The sequence below is a fragment of the Schistocerca cancellata genome, chromosome 4, assembly GCF_023864275.1.
Source record: "Schistocerca cancellata isolate TAMUIC-IGC-003103 chromosome 4, iqSchCanc2.1, whole genome shotgun sequence".
NCBI classification, from domain to species: Eukaryota; Metazoa; Arthropoda; class Insecta; order Orthoptera; family Acrididae; genus Schistocerca; species Schistocerca cancellata.
Window position 1 is genome coordinate 168,958,772 of NC_064629.1, and position 23,474 is coordinate 168,982,245.

Here is a 23,474-nt window from a genome sequence, read left to right on the forward strand (position 1 = left end):
AATTTGGCTGTCTAATAGGTTTAACTTGTCTGATTTAGATTATGTACATTATGAGACAAATAAACAATAATTCGCAATTCTCAGCTAGAGAAGTACGTAGGGGAAAGTTGGGTGCATCAGAACACTGCAAGGAAACCTAAAGAAAAGCAGTGACATTAACAGACTGTGAAAAAGGTATCCTCCTATTACGTATGTGGAGACAGTGTTTGTGCAGCAATCGCCAACATGGAAAACCACCTTAAAAACCATCCACAGGCTGGCAGTGGCAGGCACACCGGACCTTGACACTAATCCGCTGGGCGGATTCGTGCCAGGGACCGGCACTCCTTCTGCTCGGGAAGCAGCACGTTAGACCATGCGGCTAGCCAGGCAGGGATAATTCTACTTTAGTTTAACAGCTACAGGATAAATTGGGTTCAAAATATCGTGCTAAAAGTTTAGTCAGACTAAGTGCTGGTCTTTGTCACATGACAGAAAGCTTAGCACAACTGTGAAAGGATTTTATCAAAGTCTGGATGTTTATTATTGGAGGTACAGGAATAATGTTATATATGAACTGGACAAAACAGAATTAGCTACTGAACATACAAACCAAAAACTCACCTCCTGCATTATATTGGAGGATACATTGATAACTCAACCCCCTTTTTCTTCTCCTCCTGTTCCATTCATTAACTGCTGTAAGCTCGAATGGCACTATTCATAAATACAATACTAAGACCAAAGTTGATATACACTGCACTCTGGTGGATCTAATTTGCCAAAGGAAGGAGCAAAATGCATGACTATAATGCTCTTTCCTCTTTTCCAATGTATCAATGAAATAAAATGTCTCAAAGATATTCGTAATGTCTGTAAGTGCAGATTACAGTTTTTGTCCCCGATTACATAGTACATTGGAGGTATTCTTGAACAGAAACTAATAATCAATTACAAACCTGGAAATGTAATCACAGAAACAGTTATTTAAGAAATGTGTGATGCTGTTCATCAGTTGACACGTTCTGCATGAACATTATATATAAACATATAGCTAATGAAATGAACTTCAGGATAAAACACTACACATACTCACTTCATGTAACCATGGAAAATTCTGGTAAATATAGATTGTACTAGGGTGTACTTCAGTGGCAGCTTATAATGCTGGTAATTTATGCAACTCTGTAATTACAGAAACACATACCAGCTGTCTCTTCCAACATATGCCAAGTGCCATATCTCTCGTGTTTAGAGAGATCTTCAAAACTAATCTTGTGATGTGTACATGGAGTCAGCCCAGACTGTTAAAGAGGTGTTACACATAACATCTTGTGACAGTACAAAGTGGTAGTCGAGACACACTGTGAGCAGTCTCTGTTTAGGCTAATCTCACATAGATGTAACAAACAAAACTAGAATTTGAAATACCTTTGTATGCAACAGAGAAACACCACCTAATGACTCTTTTGTGATCCTCTCAGTACATCAGTACATGGTTTATATCAGAAAAATGTACACATACTTTGTATTGTTTCAGGAAATTTTACAAACCTACAATATACTTTCTAGTTTAACTTTATATTCAATATGGTGGTTGACACAATACTGGTATGTTGGCCTACAGCTTCATTATATTTCCATATGGGACGGGGCAGGTTCCATAACTCACAACAGTGTACAATGGAAATTTTGCGCACATCACTTAACTCTCATCCAACAGGTGTCCAGGTTACATGATGTTTTTTGTTTTAATTGTACATTTCTACTTTTTTCCACTTTTACTGTACAACCCCCCCCCCCTCCCCCCCCCCCCCCCCCCCCACACACACACACAAAAAAAGAAGAAGAAGAGAAAGAGAGAGAGAGAGAGAGCATGAAGAACCTCGACTAGCCCTTGCATCCTATCCACTAATCTGCTCTCTCTATCTATACACCGTATCATATGTATATATCTCCTTAGATGTACATGTTTGATTGTCGTTAGTTCAAAACATTTTGGCAAGTTACAATGCTTCATACTTTTCACTTAGAAGTAATATATCTTTGAATCATGTCTTTAAAAATAATGTTGAAGCATAACATTTCACTTCTGTTAAAACACAGTTTTTCTTAATTCTAAATCAGATAAGGATTTTCAAATGCACCCTAATATTATTACATTTGATTGGGTGTGTGATAATTATTTCTATATATTCCTCTTGTCCCTTATTAATAAGAATGTATATTGTGCATATTGTAAGGGTTTCAAAATTCATCCAAGTTCTTTTCCTAAAGAGCAGAAGAATTAAAATTAGAAACTTTCATAAATGAATTTTATGAAAGATGTGGCCTTCATAGATATGACAACACTGTTTTGTGTGCTTGGTACTAATATTCCAGTGAGGAGCATATGTGCTAGCAAAGCAGAACTGTAAATTTCAGCTTTCAAAGGATTAAGTTGAACTCACAAATGACAAAGTATCAAAGAAGTGAATCAATTTCTTACATTTCATATGAATTAGTTACAAACAGGAAGTGCAAACAGATCTAAATTCTGGGTATTCAGTTGTGGCCTTAGTTTTTATTCCTTGTGATAAAATGAAATTCTCAGTACATAAAGTTCTGATATGCTTGAATGGTACTGTGTTTTTGACATTGCACTCTGTAGATGGATTCCTGTGAAATTAATTTATTCACTTTGAATTGTTTATTAAATTAGTTAACAACATACTGTTTCCCACTTTCTACATGTGAAATAACTGCACTTAGAAAATGTATGTTACAGGTATTTCATTTACACCAAGAGAAGTAGGTGAACATGTTGTCTCCGTAAAACGCCTGGGAAAGCACATTGCGAATTCACCATTCAAGATAAATGTTGGTGAACGGGAAGTTGGTGATGCAAAGAAAGTGAAAGTAACAGGTGCAGGTCTTACTGAAGGGAAAACTCACACAGACAACTCTTTCACCGTTGATACAAGAAGTGCAGGTAACTATCATTGTTTTAAATAATCTTTTTCCTGTTGTATCCTATTAAAATTTCTCCATTAAGTCTCCCAATGTCTGCAAAATGTCTTTGATCAACTAATAAAGAAACTCATTAAACTGCAGCAATTTGGTTTTCATAGTTTGTCTTTTTAAATATTACATTCCACCAATTCGTATAATGTATGTATTCTGTCGCTCTGTATTTTCCATAGATTGCAAATGACTTTTCAGGTTAATATTTTCATCAAATAGTTAAAATGAACACTGTCACTAGAATTTATGCATTGTAATTAGTGAAACTACCCCCTCTTCATATAGTCAGCTTTTTCTTGTCTTCACCTTTCACAAAAAATCATGAATTATTTTTTGGGGTGAAATTTTGGCTGTACTTATACTGTTTCTGTAGGGCAATTGAAGGTACTGATTATACTTAACTGTCGTGGAGCACAACTATCAGGCTCACACCTTATTATTTTTATTAATTTGATAGCAGTTATTCTGAAGGAGAAGGAATTCTGCAGTTATTTGTCTATTTCTGTATTTTGACAGACATATTTCTGAATACAGTAATGTACGGTAATTACTAATAAAATATGCTTAGCATCATACAGTTGGAGGATGTAAGATTCCTTAACTGTTGTCACTTTCTATAAAATTATTTGGAAATGAGACCACATTATGTTTTAAAATGTTAAAACATTTTTGACAGTATTGCATATGGTCTTCATTAGCACAAAATGTGACCCCATATATTTGGTAAATTTAGTAGTACAGAGATTCAAAGGTCTGGACTTACTGCTTTGATTAGCTGCAGTATTTTTTGTAGCATTTTAAGTGGCTTTCGTGTGTGCCGAACTACTGAAAAATAAGTGTACCATGATCTGAATTCCTCAATAAAATGTTGCTCTCAAACTAAATACTTGCCGGAACAAGTTCTGAATTTGGAAGGAGGTAATTGCATTCCACCACAATAGAATAATGTCAAATGCAGCAACCTTACATACTTTCAAGATAAAAAAATAGGAGGAACCCATGACTGCCACTTCCTGGGATATGTATTGTTATTATTTCATTAGCATCACACATTGCTGTCATCAAAGCTTCAAATATTGTTTCAAAATATTGAAACAGCCATGTGATACCAGGCCACTGCATAGGACTATGTCCTATATTATATGTACTGATGAAACCAAAGATGCTGTGCATGATATATTATTGTTGGTACTAATTTAATCTTCAGCTACAGTGGGCACTGCTACATTTGTTACATTTATGTGGTTCCATTAATCTCTGGATGATAACAGTCTCAGATATTGTTGAAATCTCAAATTTTATAGTGAATTAAGGTGAAATGTGTGCAGAGAGCATTTAGTGCAACAAATCTGCCTCAAAGACTTCAAAGTTCTATTGTTAATAGTTTTCTATTTTATATAAAAAAGGCAAATTAACTGCTCACTTTCTGATGCTTAATTATTATTATTTTTTACTCAGGGTATGGTGGTCTGTCACTGTCAATTGAAGGTCCAAGTAAGGCAGAAATACAGTGTAAAGATAATGAGGATGGAACCCTGAATATATCGTACAAGCCCACAGAACCTGGGTACTATATCGTGAATCTCAAATTTGCAGACCATCATGTAGAAGGCTCACCTTTTACAGTAAAGGTTTGTATGTATGCTCATGAATTAACTGAAGTAATTTCTGAAAAAAAAAAAACTGGATATTATACAGATGATGTATTTATACTTTGTTGCTTAGAATACAATATTATGGTGTACGGGCTTGAATTCTCACTATAACATTTGTTTTGTTGCTTAGGTGACAGGGGAAGGATCGAACAGGCAACGTGAGAAAATACAGAGGCAGAGGGAAGCTGTTCCCATAACAGAAGTTGGTTCTGAGTGCAAACTGACATTCAAAATGCCAGGTAATTTGCTCATTGCTGCAAAACTGAAATTTTATGACCAGATTACTGCATTTCTTTTAGAACTTTGCTACAGTGTGTTACAGCAGATGACATTCTTTTGGCTGCCATTACAATAGTGTCCTCCATTGAAACAGGAATGATTAGGGAGATAACTGACATATCATGTACACCAAAATCATCTGTGTACATGCATTTTCCAAAGTTATGTTTACTCTAGATTTTTCTCAACCATTTTATCAGTAATGTTCCCATTTCATGGAACAGGCACAGCAATTACAAAGGACAGCTTCTGTGTTTGTTTGCTACTTAACAGGACCAGACTAAACAGCTGTTATGGGTAATCTGTGTATTATCTTTTATATTAGAAATGTTTGCTTGCAAGTTAAGTTCTTGCGCACCCAGTTGAAACTATGAGTTAATATACTCCATAGACTGAATTATTGTGTATTTCAGTATGACAAAGACCTTTAAGATGACGTTACATGCTTTGCTTTTGGGTGTGCTTTAAAACAGTAAAAGCACATACACATCTCATGTAGTCCCATAGAGCCAGTGAAAAAGCACAACTGCAAATAGAGTTGTGCAAAGGAAAGTAGTATCAGTTTCAGATTGTTAAGGAGTCATTGTACAGATTGATGTATCAAGGAGGTCATTATCATCATACTAAAGTGAAGTCTTTTATGTAATATCACGTTGATGTTATTTGACACAAAGTACTGCTTTCAGGAGAGGCAATTCTCAGTGCTCTGAACAAGATGGATTCCTATTAGCCTGGATTATGAGTGAGCTATCCCTGCCCCCCTCCCCTTTTTCCCCTCTACATCTGCATAGATACTCTGCAAGTGACCGTATGGTGCATGGCAGAGATTACCATGTACCTGCTTGTTGTTTCCCCTCCTGTTCCACTTGCAAATAGAGTGAGAGAAAAACAACTGTCTGTACGTCTCTGGGAGACTTGATATCTTGTATCTTATCTTCATGGTCCTTACATGTGATGTATGTTGGCAGCAATAGAATTGTTCAGTAGTCAGCATCAAATGCTGATTCTCTAAATTTTCTCAATAGTGGTTTTCAGAAAGAACATCGCCTGCCCTCCAGGGATTCCCATTTGACTTCCTGAAACATCTCCGCAACACTTACATGTTGTTTAAACCTACCGGTAACAAATCTAGCAGCCCGCCTCTGAAATGCTTCAATGCCTTCTTTCAATCTGACCCAGCACGGATAACAACCACTCAAGCAGTGCTCAAGAATAGGTACCACCAGTGTCCTGTAAGTGGTCCCCTTTACAGGAGAACCACTCTTTCCTAAAATGCTCCCAATAAACCAAAGTCGACCATTTGCCCTCCCTCCCTCAGTTTTCACATGCTTGTATCACTTTGCACTGTTATGCCCAGATATTTTTTATTTTATTATATTTTTCTTTTCCCAATAGGTATATTCTACTTCTGATGCACGATTCCATAGTAGAACAAGATGATACAGTGGTAAACACTGGACTCATATTCATCACAATTGTGTTTCAAATTCCTGTCCAGCCATCAGATTTAGGTCTTCTGTTATTTCTCTAAATCACTTAATGTTGAATACATTTGCAAGGGTATGGCCAATTTCCTTCCCATTACAAGCTCTTGCTCTTTCCCTAATGACCTTATCACCAACAAAACTTTAAACACTAATTTTCTTGCCTCCCTGTTGATTACAAAATTTCACATCTACAAATTTTGCTAGCTATGGGAATAAGTGGAAGTGAGAACATGTCAAATCTTTGGATCTGGGAGGATGTTCCAACAGTTTTTACTTCAAATTTCTCAATTTTTTGCCACTGATTAAAATCTCTTCATGGGTAGATGTGTCAGCCTTACATGAGGTGTTCCATTTCTTTCTTTTTGCGGTTGTGGCAACTGTTGTCGCATTTTGTTTCAGCCAATGGACTTCAGTTGTATTTGTTGGCTGTTGTTTTACTTTTTATGTAATCTCTCAGAAAAATCCATTTTACATCCCAGAAACCATTTGACCTTAATCTTTTTAGGCAGATGAAATGAACTTTGCTTGTTTTGGTGCATGACCACTAACTTTTACCTACTGTTTTTGATTGCTTTTTCATTACTGGTACTAACTGGTAGTACTCTTTTTCGTTTAGAGTTACAAATTGGGCCACAAAATAAGATGTATTCTGTTTAATATGTTCATTACTATCATTTTCACATTTTTTGTTGTATTTCTTTATTGTTCAATACCACATTGAGAAAATGTACACAGTTTTTGTCTATGGTCACAGTCTTCAGACCACCATCACATGGATGAACTTAAATATAAGTACACCAATGTTCAAATTCAACAGCCTGTTTCTTAACTGTTACAAAAGAAGGCAATTACTCCTTATAAACTCTCATAAATTTTGCACGAGTTTCCATTGGCAACAAACTGTCCATAATGAAGAATTTTATGAAAGCAAGGTGTTCCATTTTATATAAAAAAATTATTTTGCTGAGTAAATTAACATTTACCTTGCCTTTTGCAAGCTGTACTCTTTTTCTGCCAGACTGGAAAATTTTAACTTAACCCTCACACCACCCATGGTCCCAGTGGAAGACACATTACAGCAGTTACTTGCAGAAATTTAGGGAGGCCACAGATATTGTAAGTGAATTCCACTGAAATTTGAATTTATCAACTGAGCAATGTGGTGTATTGGTTAAGGCAAAGAAATTAAATTTAAAGCATGACTGCACAATCTTGTTTATGTTTACTGTCCTTTCTGTAAATTGTTTCAGACAAAAACTGGTCTTGACCTGTCAATAAGGCCATTAACACTTTATTTGCCCATCCTTGACCTAATGAGAAAGTTTCCATCTTTAATGACCATTCTGTCAGTGAGGCAATGAAGTTCATTTTCCTTAAGCCTTTTTTTTTTTTTTTTTTCCGACCTCCTCAATTTTCTGTGAAGTATCACCACAGTTCTGCCTCATTTACTAATAAAGTATTTAATGAATGATGACAAATTGCATGAATTATTGGATATAATTAATGGGACAATGAAATAAAGCTTCTTTAAAATATTATCAGGAAATACCTGTTTGGTCACTTCTCTCTTCTTTGATTAATAAATGCTTTGAGACCTACAAAAAAGAAGCACCGGCATTATCAATTGTAAAGTTGCCAGCACTCAATTAATATACATCTCTCAACTAATGTTAAATATTTCTAGCATGTTTGCCAAAATAAAGACAATAGCTAGGTGATGAATTGCGGCCTCCTCCTAATGCTCGTCTCTCCTTTCAGGAATCACTGCTTTTGATCTTGCTGCTACTGTTACATCACCAGGAGGAGTAACTGAAGATGCTGAAATAAATGAAGTTGAAGATGGCTTGTATGCTGTACATTTCGTTCCAAAAGAGCTTGGTGTGCACACAGTATCCGTGAAATATAAGGAAATGCACATTCCCGGTAAGACTCTTCAAATACTTACTACATTTTGATCTGAGATGCCTGTTGTTGTAAGACTCTTTGCTGTCGGTAATATGTATCATATATGCAGACATTTAAAACAATATTGTCCATTTATGTAAAAAATGATGATAGACAGACATCTGCTGTCGCACTTTCTTCTATTAAACATGTTGCATTTATACAGAATGTGGAGAAATGGCTTTTACAAAGGCATTCAGAGGGTGAAAAAGTAAATGAAAACAGACTACTTTCAATTAAAAAGGAGTGTTCAGAAACAACTGGTCTCTAAAGATCTTAACATATCAGATAAAAGAAAAACAATGCTACCCAGTACAAGGGAAAAAATCTGTTGCAAAGGAACTGTCAGCATTGACCAAATGTTCCTGCATTTGGTTGACATGAGTCAAATGTGTCAAATTCTTCATTGCCTCCTTTCCTCCTCAAAACATTCTGCAAATGTCAAACATTGTGATTTTGAGGCTAATAACTTCAAAGAACTTCAACTTTCAGGCATTTGTTGACATTAGATATTTTAATTAGTTTTCACTGCCAATTCTAATAAGTGAAAAATGAAATACCAATCTCAATACCTCTCTATAGTAAAACATTCACTTGTATTCAATTTTTATAGAACTATTGCTCCCATTTACATGCTGTCAGTAGCTCAGTACAAGAAACATTACAAAGGCCTCACAACAACATATGGTACACTTTTTTATATTGTGAACATTTCTGAATGGAGATGTTAAGTGTTCTATGGTACATGCCATTAAGAAAGATCTTAGCAGTGAAATCATTTTCTGTGTGATGAGTGTGATACTTACTGAATTAAATAATAAAATTACAGATTTCCCAACAATATCTCAGTTAATATTATTTACTGTTTATTATGGCAAATTGCATATGTTAACCAGTAGTGAGGATGTAAAAGAATAAATAACTTGGGGAGAGAGGGGGGTAAGATAAAATGCCCACTGTCTCCCATATACAATAATTCACTGTACACAAATGTGAATAGTGCTTGAACTCGAGAGAATGATGCTTCCTTTACAAGGAATGTGAAATTTCCTATGACATCAAGTCTTGTCAGCAGAATTAATATCTCTAACTAGGTCTGTTAAAATTGTTTGAAAACACATGGAAAATATTGTAGTGTATTATCACTCTAGTACACTCAGTGGGAGATTGTGGTTTGAAATGAACTGTGCTGTAAGAAGTATATCAAAGTATAAATAAAAACAAATTATAGTCTTAATGTACTGAATTTTCAAATGGTCCTAATCTATTTATTATCCTTTTTTATAATTGGCATGTAATGACAAATGTTAAGTCTCACTTGTGTGCAGGATGACAGTACTGGCAGTGATAAGTACTTTTCTGTTACGAATCTGTCCTGAAGACTTATTCCAAATATTTCTGTTTGCAGGGTCCCCTTTCCAGTTCACTGTTGGTCCTCTGAAGGATGGTGGTGCACACAGAGTTCATGCTGGAGGCCCAGGTCTGGAGCGCGGTGAGCAAGGCCAACCGTGCGAGTTCAATGTTTGGACCCGTGAAGCTGGTGCTGGCTCTCTTGCCATCTCAGTTGAGGGACCAAGCAAAGCTGAAATAGACTTCAAGGATCGCAAGGATGGTTCCTGCTATGTCAGCTACGTTGTCTCGGAGCCAGGTGTGTACAGTAATGAGTATTCAAAAAAAAAAAAAAATGTCCATTTCAAGGATTTCAAAACAACTTCCAATAAATTTGAAAACGCACTCTCATTCCACAACGGTCTGGAAAATGTTTCTTAAACACCCACTGTCTTCCCCATCCCCTTTCAAAGGATTATGCTTATCACAGATGTTTTTCAAATCTACAGGTGTGATATTATCATTACAAAAGTTTCTGATCCTCAATAAAGTACTGTCTTTCAACGATAGTTACACACCTAGATAGTTTCCATTTTCATTGCACTTACTGTCAAATACAGTGTAACTGTAATAAAGTTGTTCTACAACTGAATTTTTAAAGTAGTGGCAAGCATCTATTACAGTCTGTTTAGTGTTACAGAACATCATTTGGATGGTACATGTATTCTAAGATGAGAACAGTTCACCTGATGTAAATAGATGTCTGATGTTAGCATACTTTCATTTAGTTAATTTATTGTGCTCATGTTGTTATCACTGGATAATCATTATGAGCAATATACTAGCACTTTTTGTGACAATTTTACCATTAATAACTGGTAAAGGAAGAATACTCGCTTCCTGAAAAAGCAGTGTTGATGTCTTTTACATAAACATCTTTGTTGCATCAAATTTTTCAGTGTTTCTTGTGGAACCCATGATTTGTCTAGCATAGCCCCTTATACACTGCAGTTAAAGAAGAACTAAACAGTCCTCACCCCCCCCCCCCCCCCCCCCTCCTCTCAGGAGAAAAAATGTGGTGCAAGTGCAAATTTTCATATTCAGAACTCTATACTGTTTTGTATGATGTCCTACTTCTGCCAATAGATGTATGTTCTTCTTAAGTGACTGGAGATAAGTCATGGAATAAACTTGTGAATGATACTTCTGTCAAAAGCCAACATAAGACAGTTATGTATTTCTCCCAAGCCATTGTTTCAAGAAATTATGTGCACAGTATCATACAACATTAAAATTTGCAGTGTTTTTAATACAGCATCAGTCAGGATGTTTGCAAATATGTATTGGAATACTGGATATAAAAGTCAAGATTGTCAGGGTTGTTGAGGAATTCCATAACTAACTTGGGTAAAAAATATGTTTTCACTTGATTGTATAATGTCTGAAGACCTAATTTAGAACTCCAAGAACTCAATTTTATGCTTTTGTTGGCCCTATGATGCAATGTGGATGTTCTATTTTTGTGAATGGGCAGTTCTGAATATAGCTTTTAGTATGAATGCCATAACTTGTCAGAGTAGAGGGGAAGAGCTAGAAAAAGCTACCACCTCCACAGCCTGTTCCTTTTAGAAAAGATCTTTGGGTTCCAGCCAAGTAGTCCCACCCATTTCAACATGTGCAACGTTGTCAAAAACTTGTCGAGATGCCAAGAATAATTATCTTGGTTCTAAATTTGCACCGATGAGCAAAGCACAGATTTGTGGAGAAAGAGCAGTGCTGGAGAGGCAACAGCAGCACTCTTGTGGAAGGTGCAGCAAGAGCAGTCTTCAATGGGGGAGTATAATAAAACTCAGCCATTCCATACATACAAAGTATGTCAAGAAATAAAGCTGAACACAAATAGTGGTGCAGCCGAAACAAACCAGAGTAGCTTCTCACAGGTTCAGCCAGATGGTAGGAAAATAAATAGATTTTTTTGCTTTATTTTTAATTTTGCATGCTAATTTATAAATTACTTTACTTTGATTCTTTGTTCCTGTGTGTGAAGGTCCATTGTGAAAACTTAGTGTTTTTAATGGTCATCTTTGATCTCATTGGTGAAGATCATCTTTCTGGGTGTTTCACTTCCATGCAACTTTGCATAATACTTTCATCTGCAGTTTGTTTTTCTTTTCTTGAAGTGTTTTGTGTAGTGAACTGGAAAGTGACAGTGTAAATATGGATGACTTTTTGAAAAAATTGTGTCCATTAATGTGGTTTACCACATTCTTTAGGTACAGAGATCAGTCTTGGAGAATATAACATGGCTTCAAAAGAAACAGGAGTGGGAATATTGTGATTATATCAGTGTAGCTGATGCCACAGAGCCTTCAGTATGCTGTGGGAAAAATGTTGTTTAATTTCATTTGTGTTGTTTTATTTTTCTTGATTTGTAGACTTTTTCTGACAGTTTTTTTTTTTTTTTTTTTCTTATGCATATTAAAGTGAGAAAGGCTTTCATGTCCTTGCTTCTGCAGATTGACAATTTCTTTAAACATAGTCTTCCATTGCATCCTATGTTTCTTCTAAAGTCAAGTATTCTATACACATCTTAGCAAGATCACTATTGCTTACTTGAAAATCTTTTATCATCTGTTACTGGTTCACATAAGAGACTTCTAAGCAATGTTTACTTAATTTTACCAGTGTACTGTATGCAGTTTAGCTGTTCATGCTAACTTTATGAACTTGCTAGGTTTATTTCCCCTGGATGCTTAATATTTATAATTACTCATAATGAAGTGGAATACACGAAACTTTAATTTATTTTTGAAATGCACTGAAACTTCTCTGCTCATCTATTGATGTTTTTGCATTTATCTTCATAATATTCTTTCTATTGAACCCTGATCTTGTGAATTATTACAAAGCACTGCACAGTTCATAGTGTTCAGTATAAGTGTACAATTAGCCACGTTATAAACAAATGTGACAGTATGAATGTGACCATTCCATACATATGTTATCTACAGATATAATTAACAATATCGCTGTCACGATACTATGTTGTGCATCCACTAATATACTTTGTTTCTGCTGCATATGGCCACTTTCTGTGCTTGTCATTTGTATTCTCTCATAAAGAATTTTTAATTAATGGTGCAACTGTCTCACAAATAAATGAAATTATTATTGTATTTTATACTGCAAGCTGTGACAGTCATTGTTCACCTCATTTGCTTGCCTCTACCACATACTGCTTAAAGCTTTAATACAAAAAGATCATTGTTAATGAAAAGGGTAGTCATGCAGTGATAAATATCCATAAAAATTGATTTTGCTATTTGTGTATTTCATTACATTGGAAGGGCACATAAAATAAAACAAATTTACCATGAAAACACAGCAAGTGATTTATTAAGTATAAGGCATCTGTGATAAAAGTTGTGAAGTTAGGGTATTTTATTACACTAAAATGATCTTCATTTTTCTTTTTTAAAATTTAAAGTAGCAGTTTAAAGAGACTTCAGATTTAATGTTATCAACGTGTAATTTTGTTTTAAGCCTAAACTAGTAATCATCATTTTCTGTTTTGTTTTTCCTCCTTTCTCTGAATATAAAATGAACTCGTGTATCACAATGCAAAACTTTATCAAAAAGAAAGAATCCAATGATCATTAGCTGGAAAATGGAGATTTGAATTTAAGTTGACAGTGATTTATCAACTGTGGGAGTAGCAGATGGAGATCAAAATGCATATTGTACACCAACACTAGCAATGAGACATCTCAAAAACTATGAATTTCGAGATAGAATTGTAAAGAAATATTGTGGAATGCACTCTATAGAACTGTAGCAGTGTGATAATCCTAGTCCACAGAGCAGCTGAGAGATGGCTGTTGTAACAGTACTGTGTTGTAGGGGTGGGGTTGGGGGGGGGGGGGGGAGTGGGTAGCTTAGGTTCAGCAGAGTGATTTTTTTTTTTTTTTCCATTGCTTGTCATTTCTCCGCAGCATTTTCTAATTCAAATTGCTAGTCTATTGAATCTGTATTTGTCACATTGCTTGCCTTGTTGTAACTTCCTTTGCACACTTTGCAGCTCTTTATTGGATACAGGTGTGAGGAACAGATGCAGTTTGTGGGCAGAGAACTCAGATATTAATTTATTCTACATCTAATATCAAATAGTAAAAGTAACACATTTTTGTTTGCTGTAGTTACAGCATCAGTTGCTATCAGCAGATTAGGATGTAGAAATATTTCATTATTTCATTTCATTTATTATCATCCTTTGCATCATTTACATGATATAGGAATTGGCATAATGCTGTCCATAATATGCACAGAAGAATATTATAAATTTCTATCAAACACACAAAACTAACATTATATTGAAAATTAAAACATTGAATTAAAACACACAAAATTAACATTAAATAATATTTTGAAAATTAAAGCATTGAATTAATGGGGTGTTCTTTTGCATGCTCTTTTAACATGTACCATATGTGATGAATTTATATATATTTAGTACATTTTGGAAAACACACATTACATGTAATTTAGAGTTAAGAGTATAAACAAGACATAGAACTAACAATGAGAACAACATGATATTGACAATACAACTATCAGTTAGTGATTTAAGGATTCAAAATATTCCTCTATGCTATAAAAACATTTATTTATCAGAAACTTTTTTAGTTCTGACTTAAATTTTTCTTCATCTTCTGTTCCCCTGATGCAGAGTGGCAGAGCATTATAAAGTTTTATTCCATAGTGGCTCACATGTTTTTAAGTTTTTGTTTTTCTTGTTCTTTCTACATGCAGATTCTTACAGATATGTGTATTATAGCCATGAAGATCTGAATTTACACGTAAACTACTCAAATGTGTTCTTGTATGCATTATGCTTTTTAATATGTACAAAGATGATACTGTAAGTATGTTCAGCTGCATGAACAAGGGGTTGCAGTGTGATTGTGGAGAGCTGTGTGTAATAATTCTAATGTCCCTTTTCTGGTATTTAAAAACTTCCCTCAAGCGACATTTAGATGCACCCCAGAATATTATTCCATAGGATGTAATAGAATCAAAATAAGTCATATACACTAATCTTGTACACTCTGCACTGCAAACTCTAGAAATTATTATCAGTGCAAAACATGCTGAATTGAGTTTTTTGGATGTGTGTGTGACATGGTCTTTCCAGCTCAAGTGCTGATCAGTGTACATGCTCAAAAATTTTGTAGACCAGACCTTATCTATTTCATGGTCACTCAATGATAAATGGTGATCACCCTTGTCATTTACTTTCCGTACTGTATGTAATTTGTTTTATTTAAATTGAGTGTTAACTTATTAGTGTAAAACCACTGTTGCACACTCTTCAGAACCTTTTCACCTGTAGTGAATAAGGATTTGCTGTCATCACTTATAATTGTGCTTGTATCATCTGTAAATAACATAATATTTGATGATCTGTTGGGCCTTTCAATGTCATTTATATAGATTAGGAATAATAGGGGGCCAAGAACACTACCCTGAGGGACACATACTGCCACTTTCGTAGCATCAGATACCCACTTTATTTTTTGCTTATTCTGAGATGAGGTGAGTTCCACAACCTGAGTTTTATCTTGGAGATAGGATTCAAACCATTTCCTCCCAATTCCTCCGACACCTATTGCCTCCAGTTTGTCAAGGAGAATTTGATGATCTGCTGTATCGAAGGCCTTGGAAAGATCTAGGTTGATTCCTACCACACATTTGTTATTGTCTAAATTTCTAATAATTTCTTCCATATAGGCATGTATGGCTGTTTCTGTGCTGTGACCTGTACAAAAACTATGTTCATTACAATTTAGAAGATTGAAGGTGTAAAGGTAGCTTATGAGTCTAATTTTTGTCAGTTTTTCAAAAATATTTGATAAAGATGGAAGGAGGGATGTAGGTCTATGGTTTTCTATCTTATGTATATCCCCATTTTTGAATAATGGTTTAACCTTAGAAATTTTCAGCCTTTGGCCCTTCATTGAATGATAAATTGGCAATAGGTACCAGTGGTTCCAAGATTTGTGAGGTGACTTTTTTTATTATTGTCACTGGCACTTTGTCCAGTCCTGCAGACATTTTGGGTTTCATACTGCTAATTACTTTCAGTATTTCATATTTATTAGTGGGACTTATTATCATGCTACTGACTACTTTTGGTGCTGTTGTTTTCTCTTCTTTGGCAAAGCTTTTGCTTAATTTATCAGATACACTTAGAAAGTAATTGTTAATGTAATTGGGCAAGACTTCCTTCTATATTTCAATGTTATCACTAGATTTAAGTACAATATCCTGGTCTTTAGAGCTTTTTCCTATTTCTCCTTTAACAATTTCCCATGAGGTCCTTGATTTATTGTCTGACTTCCTTATTAGTCTATCATTACTTAATACTTTTGCTAGATTAACTACCCTTCTATATACTTTTTAGTAGTTACTAACATGTTTTTTGAAATTAGGGTCAGTATTAGATTTCATTTCAGAGTTTAGTCTTTTCGTATTCTTGGAAGAGCTTTTAATGCCAGATGTGATCCAAGAATTTGTGTACCTATGGCTAGATGAGTTAATTTTAACTAATCTTTTTGGGAAGCACATTTCAAAATTTGTCATGAAAAGAGAGGAGAAAACACTGTATGCAGCATCTGTATCATTTTGTGACAATACTTCTGCCCAAGATTCGTTAGTCAGCGTGATACCAAACTGGTTGCAGTTTTTAGGAGAGAAAATTCTCTTATACCTATGATGTACTGTTTTTGTATGTATTGGAACTGTGAGCACTTTAATAATAAGTGCGTTATGATCAGATATTTCTAGGTCAATATTCAAAACTTTTGTATCTGGGCTTTCTATATTTGAAAATATATTATCTATAAGACTTTCTGAAGCGTTTGTTACCCTTGTAAGACTGTTTATATTAGAATATAGATTTAAACTGTGTAGAATATAGAGGAATTTAATTTTAAATGAACTATCTACCAACATATTGACATTAAAGTCCCCACATAATTATTATTGATGAGAAGTCATCATGTATGATGCTCAGCAGTTCTTCAATCTTATTTTTTTTTTTTTTAAATCTGGGTCATCACATTGTGATCTATACACTGACATGACTGTTATTTTCCAATTTTTTTTACATTCATTTGCACTGCTGTTGCCTCAGTGTTTTTCTATGATCAGGATTTCAGCTTCAGGCCTGTTTTTCACTTTAATATCTGATTTTACATAAATGAAGACACCCTCATTCTTGTCTTCTTTCCTAGAAAAATGACTAACCAAGGTACATGGGGAAATATTAACGTTTTATAATTCATAATTTTTGCACAAATGCTCTTGAATACAAATACAATCAACACAATAATCACTGGCCTCAATCTCGAGATCTAGAATTTTATTTTTGAGACACTGTATATTAAGGCTAAGTAATTTTAAGCTGTTGCAACTCGGTTAAGAGGAACTCTTACTTGTATTGTCTGGTGTCAACGGTTTCTTCGTGTTGAGGCTGGGTACAAAAAATCCTTTAGGGACACAGGTTTCCTTCATCTTGTCTTTCTTTCTTCTGGATGTGCTGCAAAATGTTGGAATTCCTGTTGTATCTGATGACTTGCTGGACGTAAGCACATTTCTTGCTAATGATGTCACTGTATAGTCTGTAGCTGCTTCTGATACTGTTGGAGCTGTTGTGGAGGCTTCATTTGCTTCAGCTACTTTTGTGGCAAGTGAAGATTCTACTGCTTGATCTGTTGCCAGTGAATCAGTTTCATTTTTATGTTGGAGAATTTCAGTTGCTGTGATGGGTGGTGGTAGTGGTATGGTATGGCATGGCAATTATTGTCTTCAACTGCTAACACTGCATTAAGTGTTTCTTGACTAATGAATGCTTTTCCAAGATTATTTGTGTGTAGCCCATGCCTGGTAAAATGACTTCTTTCTGAAGATGCAACATTCACGTATGTTGCATTTGGGGAGCTTCAGTATATTTTTTCAAAGTTTCTATTAGTAACAGCGATTTCTTTGTTGACACAAGATTTTTCCATCAGGTCATGTCTTTTTGGTATACTTGAAACATAGAAGTTCACATTTGTAAGTTTCTGTAGTGTGCTTCTTAGCACTCTTGTGGCAAGTTTACTCTCATTCCTATAAATGTCATTAGCACCCCCGATTATTAAACAGTTTCTTCCAGGCTCCAAAAAATGTTCACAGTTTTTAGAATTTCACTGAAGGGAGCACCTGGTTTTGTTATTCCACTAATCTTAAATATAGTTTGCATGTTATACATGATACCAGCTAAGCCCTTTCCATAACTGTCTGAGAGCATGTAAATATCTTTGTTCTTCTTACATGTGGTTGTCATGTTCTCATGATATGTATGTTCCCTGCTAATTATAGCACAGGTATTTCCTTGCTTGTTATTACAAGACTTCGTACTTGACTGGTTTTTAATCTCTGCATACAATCTCTGATATACAGATACAAAGATTTACAATTCAGTTGGTCTTCAGTACAATGAATATTCTGTAGGTGACGAGCCCTGACCGCTATGAAAGTTTATAACTGTTATGAAATGGCATATACATAAAATGGGGCTCTGTGCATTGATATTTGAACTTGAGTAGACCAATTGTTGGAGCTCTGGAGAAGGGGATGCTTGCATATCATTGGCAGTGACGTAAGCATTTGTGGCAGTGCCCTTGTGCCATGGTGGCAGCTGTAGGAAATGCAGCAGTGTGATTGGTGGTGCACGTTGCCATCTACTTCTGTAGTAAAATGCTCAAATGGAAAAACGTGCTTCCATGCAAACAACAGTGACAATGAACTCCTTAACAGCAATGACATGTATGAGGGGGTACCCAAAAACAAACCAGAATTATTTTTTAAAAACCTGCATATTTTAAAATTGTTTAGAAAACAACCTTATCCCCTTCAAAATACTCTCTATTACAACTAATACATTTGTCCCACCGGTGCTTCCACCATTCGAAACATTTTTTGTAGTCACCTTTAGAAGTGGCTGACAGCTCCTCCCTAATTTTATTCCTTGACTACTTCAATGTTCTCAAATTGGTGCGCTTTCATGCCCCTTTTCACGTGTGGAAATAAGACAAAGTTGCACGGAGTCAGGTCAGGTGAGTAAGGTGTGTGGGGCAGCAGAACCATGCCATTCCTTCTTTCAGGCCCAAAAAATATTTATGCAAGTGGCAACTGAAGAAAACTTCACAAGTAAGGAGTTCTAAAAAAGTGTTTTATTGGATGACCAGTTTTGACAGAGCTATGCTGTCATCAGCTCTTATGCTTTTTGAGTTTTGACAACATATCATCCCCCTCAGTGTTAGGAGTTGCTTCACATTGTATATGTACATCTCACTAACATGAAGATCACTACACACACTGTCAAAAGTGCTCATCCAGTAAAATGCTTTTTTTAGTAATTTGGCGTATAAAGTTTTCTTAAATTGCCATATATTGCAGATTGCCCCCAGACTGACTGTGTCGGGAATATATATATTTATGAAAGTTTTGCATGGCATACGGGAAGTCTGATAACATTAGCAAGTAGCAAAAGAGTGAAGAGTATCACTTGCACGAATTGGAGAAGAACCTGGAAAGAGTCAAAAAAGAATGTGATAAATTGAATCTAGACACCAATGTGATTGTTTGGATGCATGATTTATAAGCAGCACTTCCTGCACCTAAAGGGGACATCTCAGTTTTCTATTACAAAAGTAAACTGTCTATTAAATCTGACAATATTTGACTAAAAAATGAAATGAGGAACTTGGTACATGTGGTATGAGGGAGGTAGAAGCAAAGGAGCCATTGAAATTGCCATGTGTGTACAAATTAAACTATAGTTATGGTTGTGATTTGCAAAGAAGACAACTACAAAATTACATGTAACAAAGTAATTGATTTTTATTTAGATACTTCATTGCTGAAAAAGTACAAAAAGCTACAACTTGTAACCAGGTTCCTGATAGCTAAAAGCACATTGATAACTCAAAGTCATTATGATTAACAAAAATAGTTTTAAAAACATATAAAACAGACATTGATTTAACACTAACATTTCGATGCAGCAAAACAGGTAACATTGGGCTACTTTTAAACAGTACTTTTTTCCTCAATGCAGGTGAATACCGTGTGGGAATCAAGTTCAATGATCAGCACATACCAGATTCACCTTACAAGCTGTTCATCTCTCCAGCTATGGGAGATGCCCATAAGCTTGAAGTTTTCCAGTTCCCCTCATCCGGTGTGCAGGCTGATAAACCCACTGCGTTCCTTGTCAGGAAGAACGGAGCTAAAGGAGAATTAGATGCTAAGGTAAAACTTATTCTTTTTACTGAAAATTTTGAGTAAATTGTTATTGGTAGTTGACCCACATTCTGCAGATCTGAGAATGTGTGATGACCTATGTAGGTAATGTCAAATATTTTGTTTGAAATAAAAGGAAATTATGCATCTGATTTGTCAAATGATAGCAAGTCTACCGCTGAATATGTTATTGGAGATTTATCCTATCAAAACTAATCTTTGTAATTCTTAAATTGTGTGTACCATTGGAAGTCGAGAATGTCAGTTTCTTTCTTCTGCGAGTCTTTAACCTGATTGTTGAAATTTCCCCCAGACATGTATTTGACATCTTGAAATGTGTAGCTGTACCTTTTGTTAGTAATAATAATAATAATAATAATAATAATAATAATGTTTGCCATTACTCAAGATGTCAAAACTGTGTTCCTCTACAAGAGACACCTTTCAAGTTTACAAACAGTGCTATCAAGTTGAGACATTATTACTGTTTTTAAAATTTATCTTTCATCATTGTTTAAACAATGGGATGCAAGAAGTAGACTAAGTAGTTTATTTATGGCAAGTGTTTAAAGAAATAGTGTTGTGGAAAAATGGAAATTGCATATGAAGATTTCTGTCTAATGAGAACATTGAATCCAATTGCTCTGCTCAGCTGTTGGTAATCAGTCAGAGAAGAAAGGACTGTTTACAATGGTTTTACTGGATTTGGTGATGGTGGTGGTTCTGATGACTTTCATGAAGGTCAGTCAAAATTCGTTATTAAAAAACCTCAGTGCTGTGCACAACAAAATATAATTGGAAAGCATCAGCATGAAACTTAGCATGAGCTAGGAACATCCTTAAGCATATTAAAGACTGCAGTACATTCAATTTTGCCTGGACATATAGTTATTTACATTTGTGGCAGTAGAATCTTTCTGCAGTCAGCTTCAAAAGGCTGTTTCTCTAAATTCTCTCAGTTCTGTTTCTCAAAAAGAACATAATATCCCCTCCATAATTCTTGCATGTTTATCAACCCTGCCTGTACCAAATCTAGCAGCGTGCCTCTGAATTCCTTTCGTGTCTTCCTTTAACACAGTCTGGTGGAAACCCAAATACTTGAGCAGTAGTTGAGAATAGATTGCACTAGGGGTCTAGACATTGTCTCTCTTACAGATGAACCACACTTTTCTAAAATTTTCCCAATAAACCAAAGGTGACCACTTGCCTTCCCTGCTACAATACTTACATGCTCATTACATTTCATATCCCTTCCATTCATTACACCACCTAGAAATTTTGTCCAAGTCATCTTCTGTTCTCCTACAGTCACTAAATGACACCTTTTCACAACCCACAGCATCATCAGCAAACAGCTGCAGATTTCTGTCCATCAGATCATTTACGTGTATAGAGAACAAGAATGGGCCTATGACAATTCCCTACATTGCTCCTGAAGATAACCTTGTCTCTGATGAGCATTCACCATTGACAACAATGTACTGCATTCTATTACTTAAGAAATCTTCGAGCTGCTTACCCACTTACTGAAAAACACCATGAGGAATTCACGTAGCACCTATACCTTGTCTTCTGTGATCTCAAAAAGGCCTTTGACAGAGTGCCACACTCTGGCAAAAAATTGCAACTTGGACACTACTGTATGGTGATGATGTGGCACTGGCTTCTGAAGGTAAAATTGACTTGCAGTCTCAAGACAAAGCCTGAAATGACTGCCTTTCAGAAATAGCTCTGTGCCTTGACATAAGAAAATACAGTATCTCACCACAGATCTAAATGACTTTGATGCCATCAGAATGTGTTGTCAACATCCCTATAACAAGGACTTCTAAGTACCAAGGTTTCACAGTTGCTGCTGATGGAAATCTCAATGTGGAAATCTATAAACATATCTGAACAGCACTTGGCACAAATGGCATTCTGTAACTGGTGTACTCAGTTTGATAGGCTAAAGGAAAAAGTATACCAATCTGTAATCCATTCTCTTGCACTGTTTGGTGCCGAATGTCGGCCTTCAACAAAATAAAGAAGTGGAACAACAACTTGTTGTTGTGGAAACAAAAGCACTCACATGGGCTTCTGGATTAGCACTGCATGATCATATCACAAATGATTAAGTTTGTGAGTCATACACAGTTGCACCAATAGTAGGCAAGAAGTGAGAAGCATAGGCATGTTCTATTAGAAGACACAACAGTGACAGACTGGTTTTAGTTGGAAAGTAAATTGTAAATAGCCTGTAGGATAGCCTAGAAAGTGCTGACTTTGATACCCTACACAGAGGTCTCAAGATCTAAGGTCTGCATCCTGATCAGGCACAAGATTGGATGAAATGGCAACAGGGAACCAAAACAGCACATGCCACCAATATGTGGCACAAACACTAAGGAAGAAGAAGAAGAAGAAGAAGAAGAGCAGGGAGAAGAAGGTGGTTTAGCTATGAAAGAGTTCTGTCCCTAATGGATTCTGCACAATTATTCCAAAGCTCAAAAACAGGCTTGTTAGTTGGTGTAAGGAAATACTAAAACAATATGCAAAAGAGGAAATGAAAAATCTGTATACAACAATGTAACAAGAGAAAAATTGTAGATATATTTGCACAAGCCAGAAACTAAGTTCCAGCCAATGCTTTGAATGTTTAGAATGAAACAAAGCCAACTAAAGTCGTTGGCTCAGAAAGCACTTTCAAGAAAACAACTGCATATTCCTGCAATTACACTGGACATGTCACATCTATTGCTTTAGAAAACCAAAAAACAGTTACTATTGAATTGTGTAAAACACTTGGTTTCACACAAGTTGTCAGTGAAAGGGAAACCGACTAAATACATTGCATCATTCTTTCCAAAGTAACTTGTTTCACAATCTGTCAAACTGTTGATTATTTGGTGGATAAAAACACAAAAATAATATTTCATTACCCATATTAACTTAATTTGTCTACTATTGACTTCTTTTCAGTCACTTGTGCCAAACAAAAAATATGTGGAGTGTAATTTAAATCACTTCAAGAAGCCATTGAATCTTTCCAAAACCATATATTTGAGGTACCAACATTAGAGTTGGAAAAAATGTGTCCAGGATTGGTTCTACCACATGAAAAAGTATATAAATTTGAAAGGTGAACATTTTGATAAACAGTAAAAAGATTTGTGCCAAACGATATTTTCCTTCATTGCCTTTGTCATAACTCTAAAGGTGGCCATGGTAGTGTTGCAATGGATCTCTGTAGTGCTGTGATTCGTGACCTAATGTGCAATAAAGTCAACTATTAATGGGCTCCTAAAGAACATAATGAATTCTCTTGGATGTACAGCATATTTTGCTCTCAACATGCTGTCCTAGCTATTTGGGACTCAAAATGATTGGACAAGCTAAAGTTCGGAATGAAAGTACAAAATAAACTTCTCCATGGTATCACTGAAGGTGAGGCTAGGTTGCAGGCTATGATGTC

At 35.5% G+C, this 23,474-nt stretch overlaps 1 protein-coding gene across 2 annotated transcripts in view; it reads left to right on the plus strand.

The window, feature by feature from the left end:
• The window catches only part of LOC126183651 (filamin-A), a 537,330-nt gene that overhangs the window by 506,194 nt on the left and 7,662 nt on the right, over nucleotides 1–23,474 (plus strand). For both annotated transcript variants that reach the window (XM_049925796.1, XM_049925797.1), the window contains 6 exons: nucleotides 2,747–2,950; nucleotides 4,441–4,613; nucleotides 4,768–4,876; nucleotides 8,162–8,326; nucleotides 9,756–9,995; nucleotides 19,836–20,029. In XM_049925796.1, the coding sequence (XP_049781753.1) occupies nucleotides 2,747–2,950; nucleotides 4,441–4,613; nucleotides 4,768–4,876; nucleotides 8,162–8,326; nucleotides 9,756–9,995; nucleotides 19,836–20,029 (1,085 nt within the window). The remainder of the gene's footprint in view (nucleotides 1–2,746; nucleotides 2,951–4,440; nucleotides 4,614–4,767; nucleotides 4,877–8,161; nucleotides 8,327–9,755; nucleotides 9,996–19,835; nucleotides 20,030–23,474) is intronic.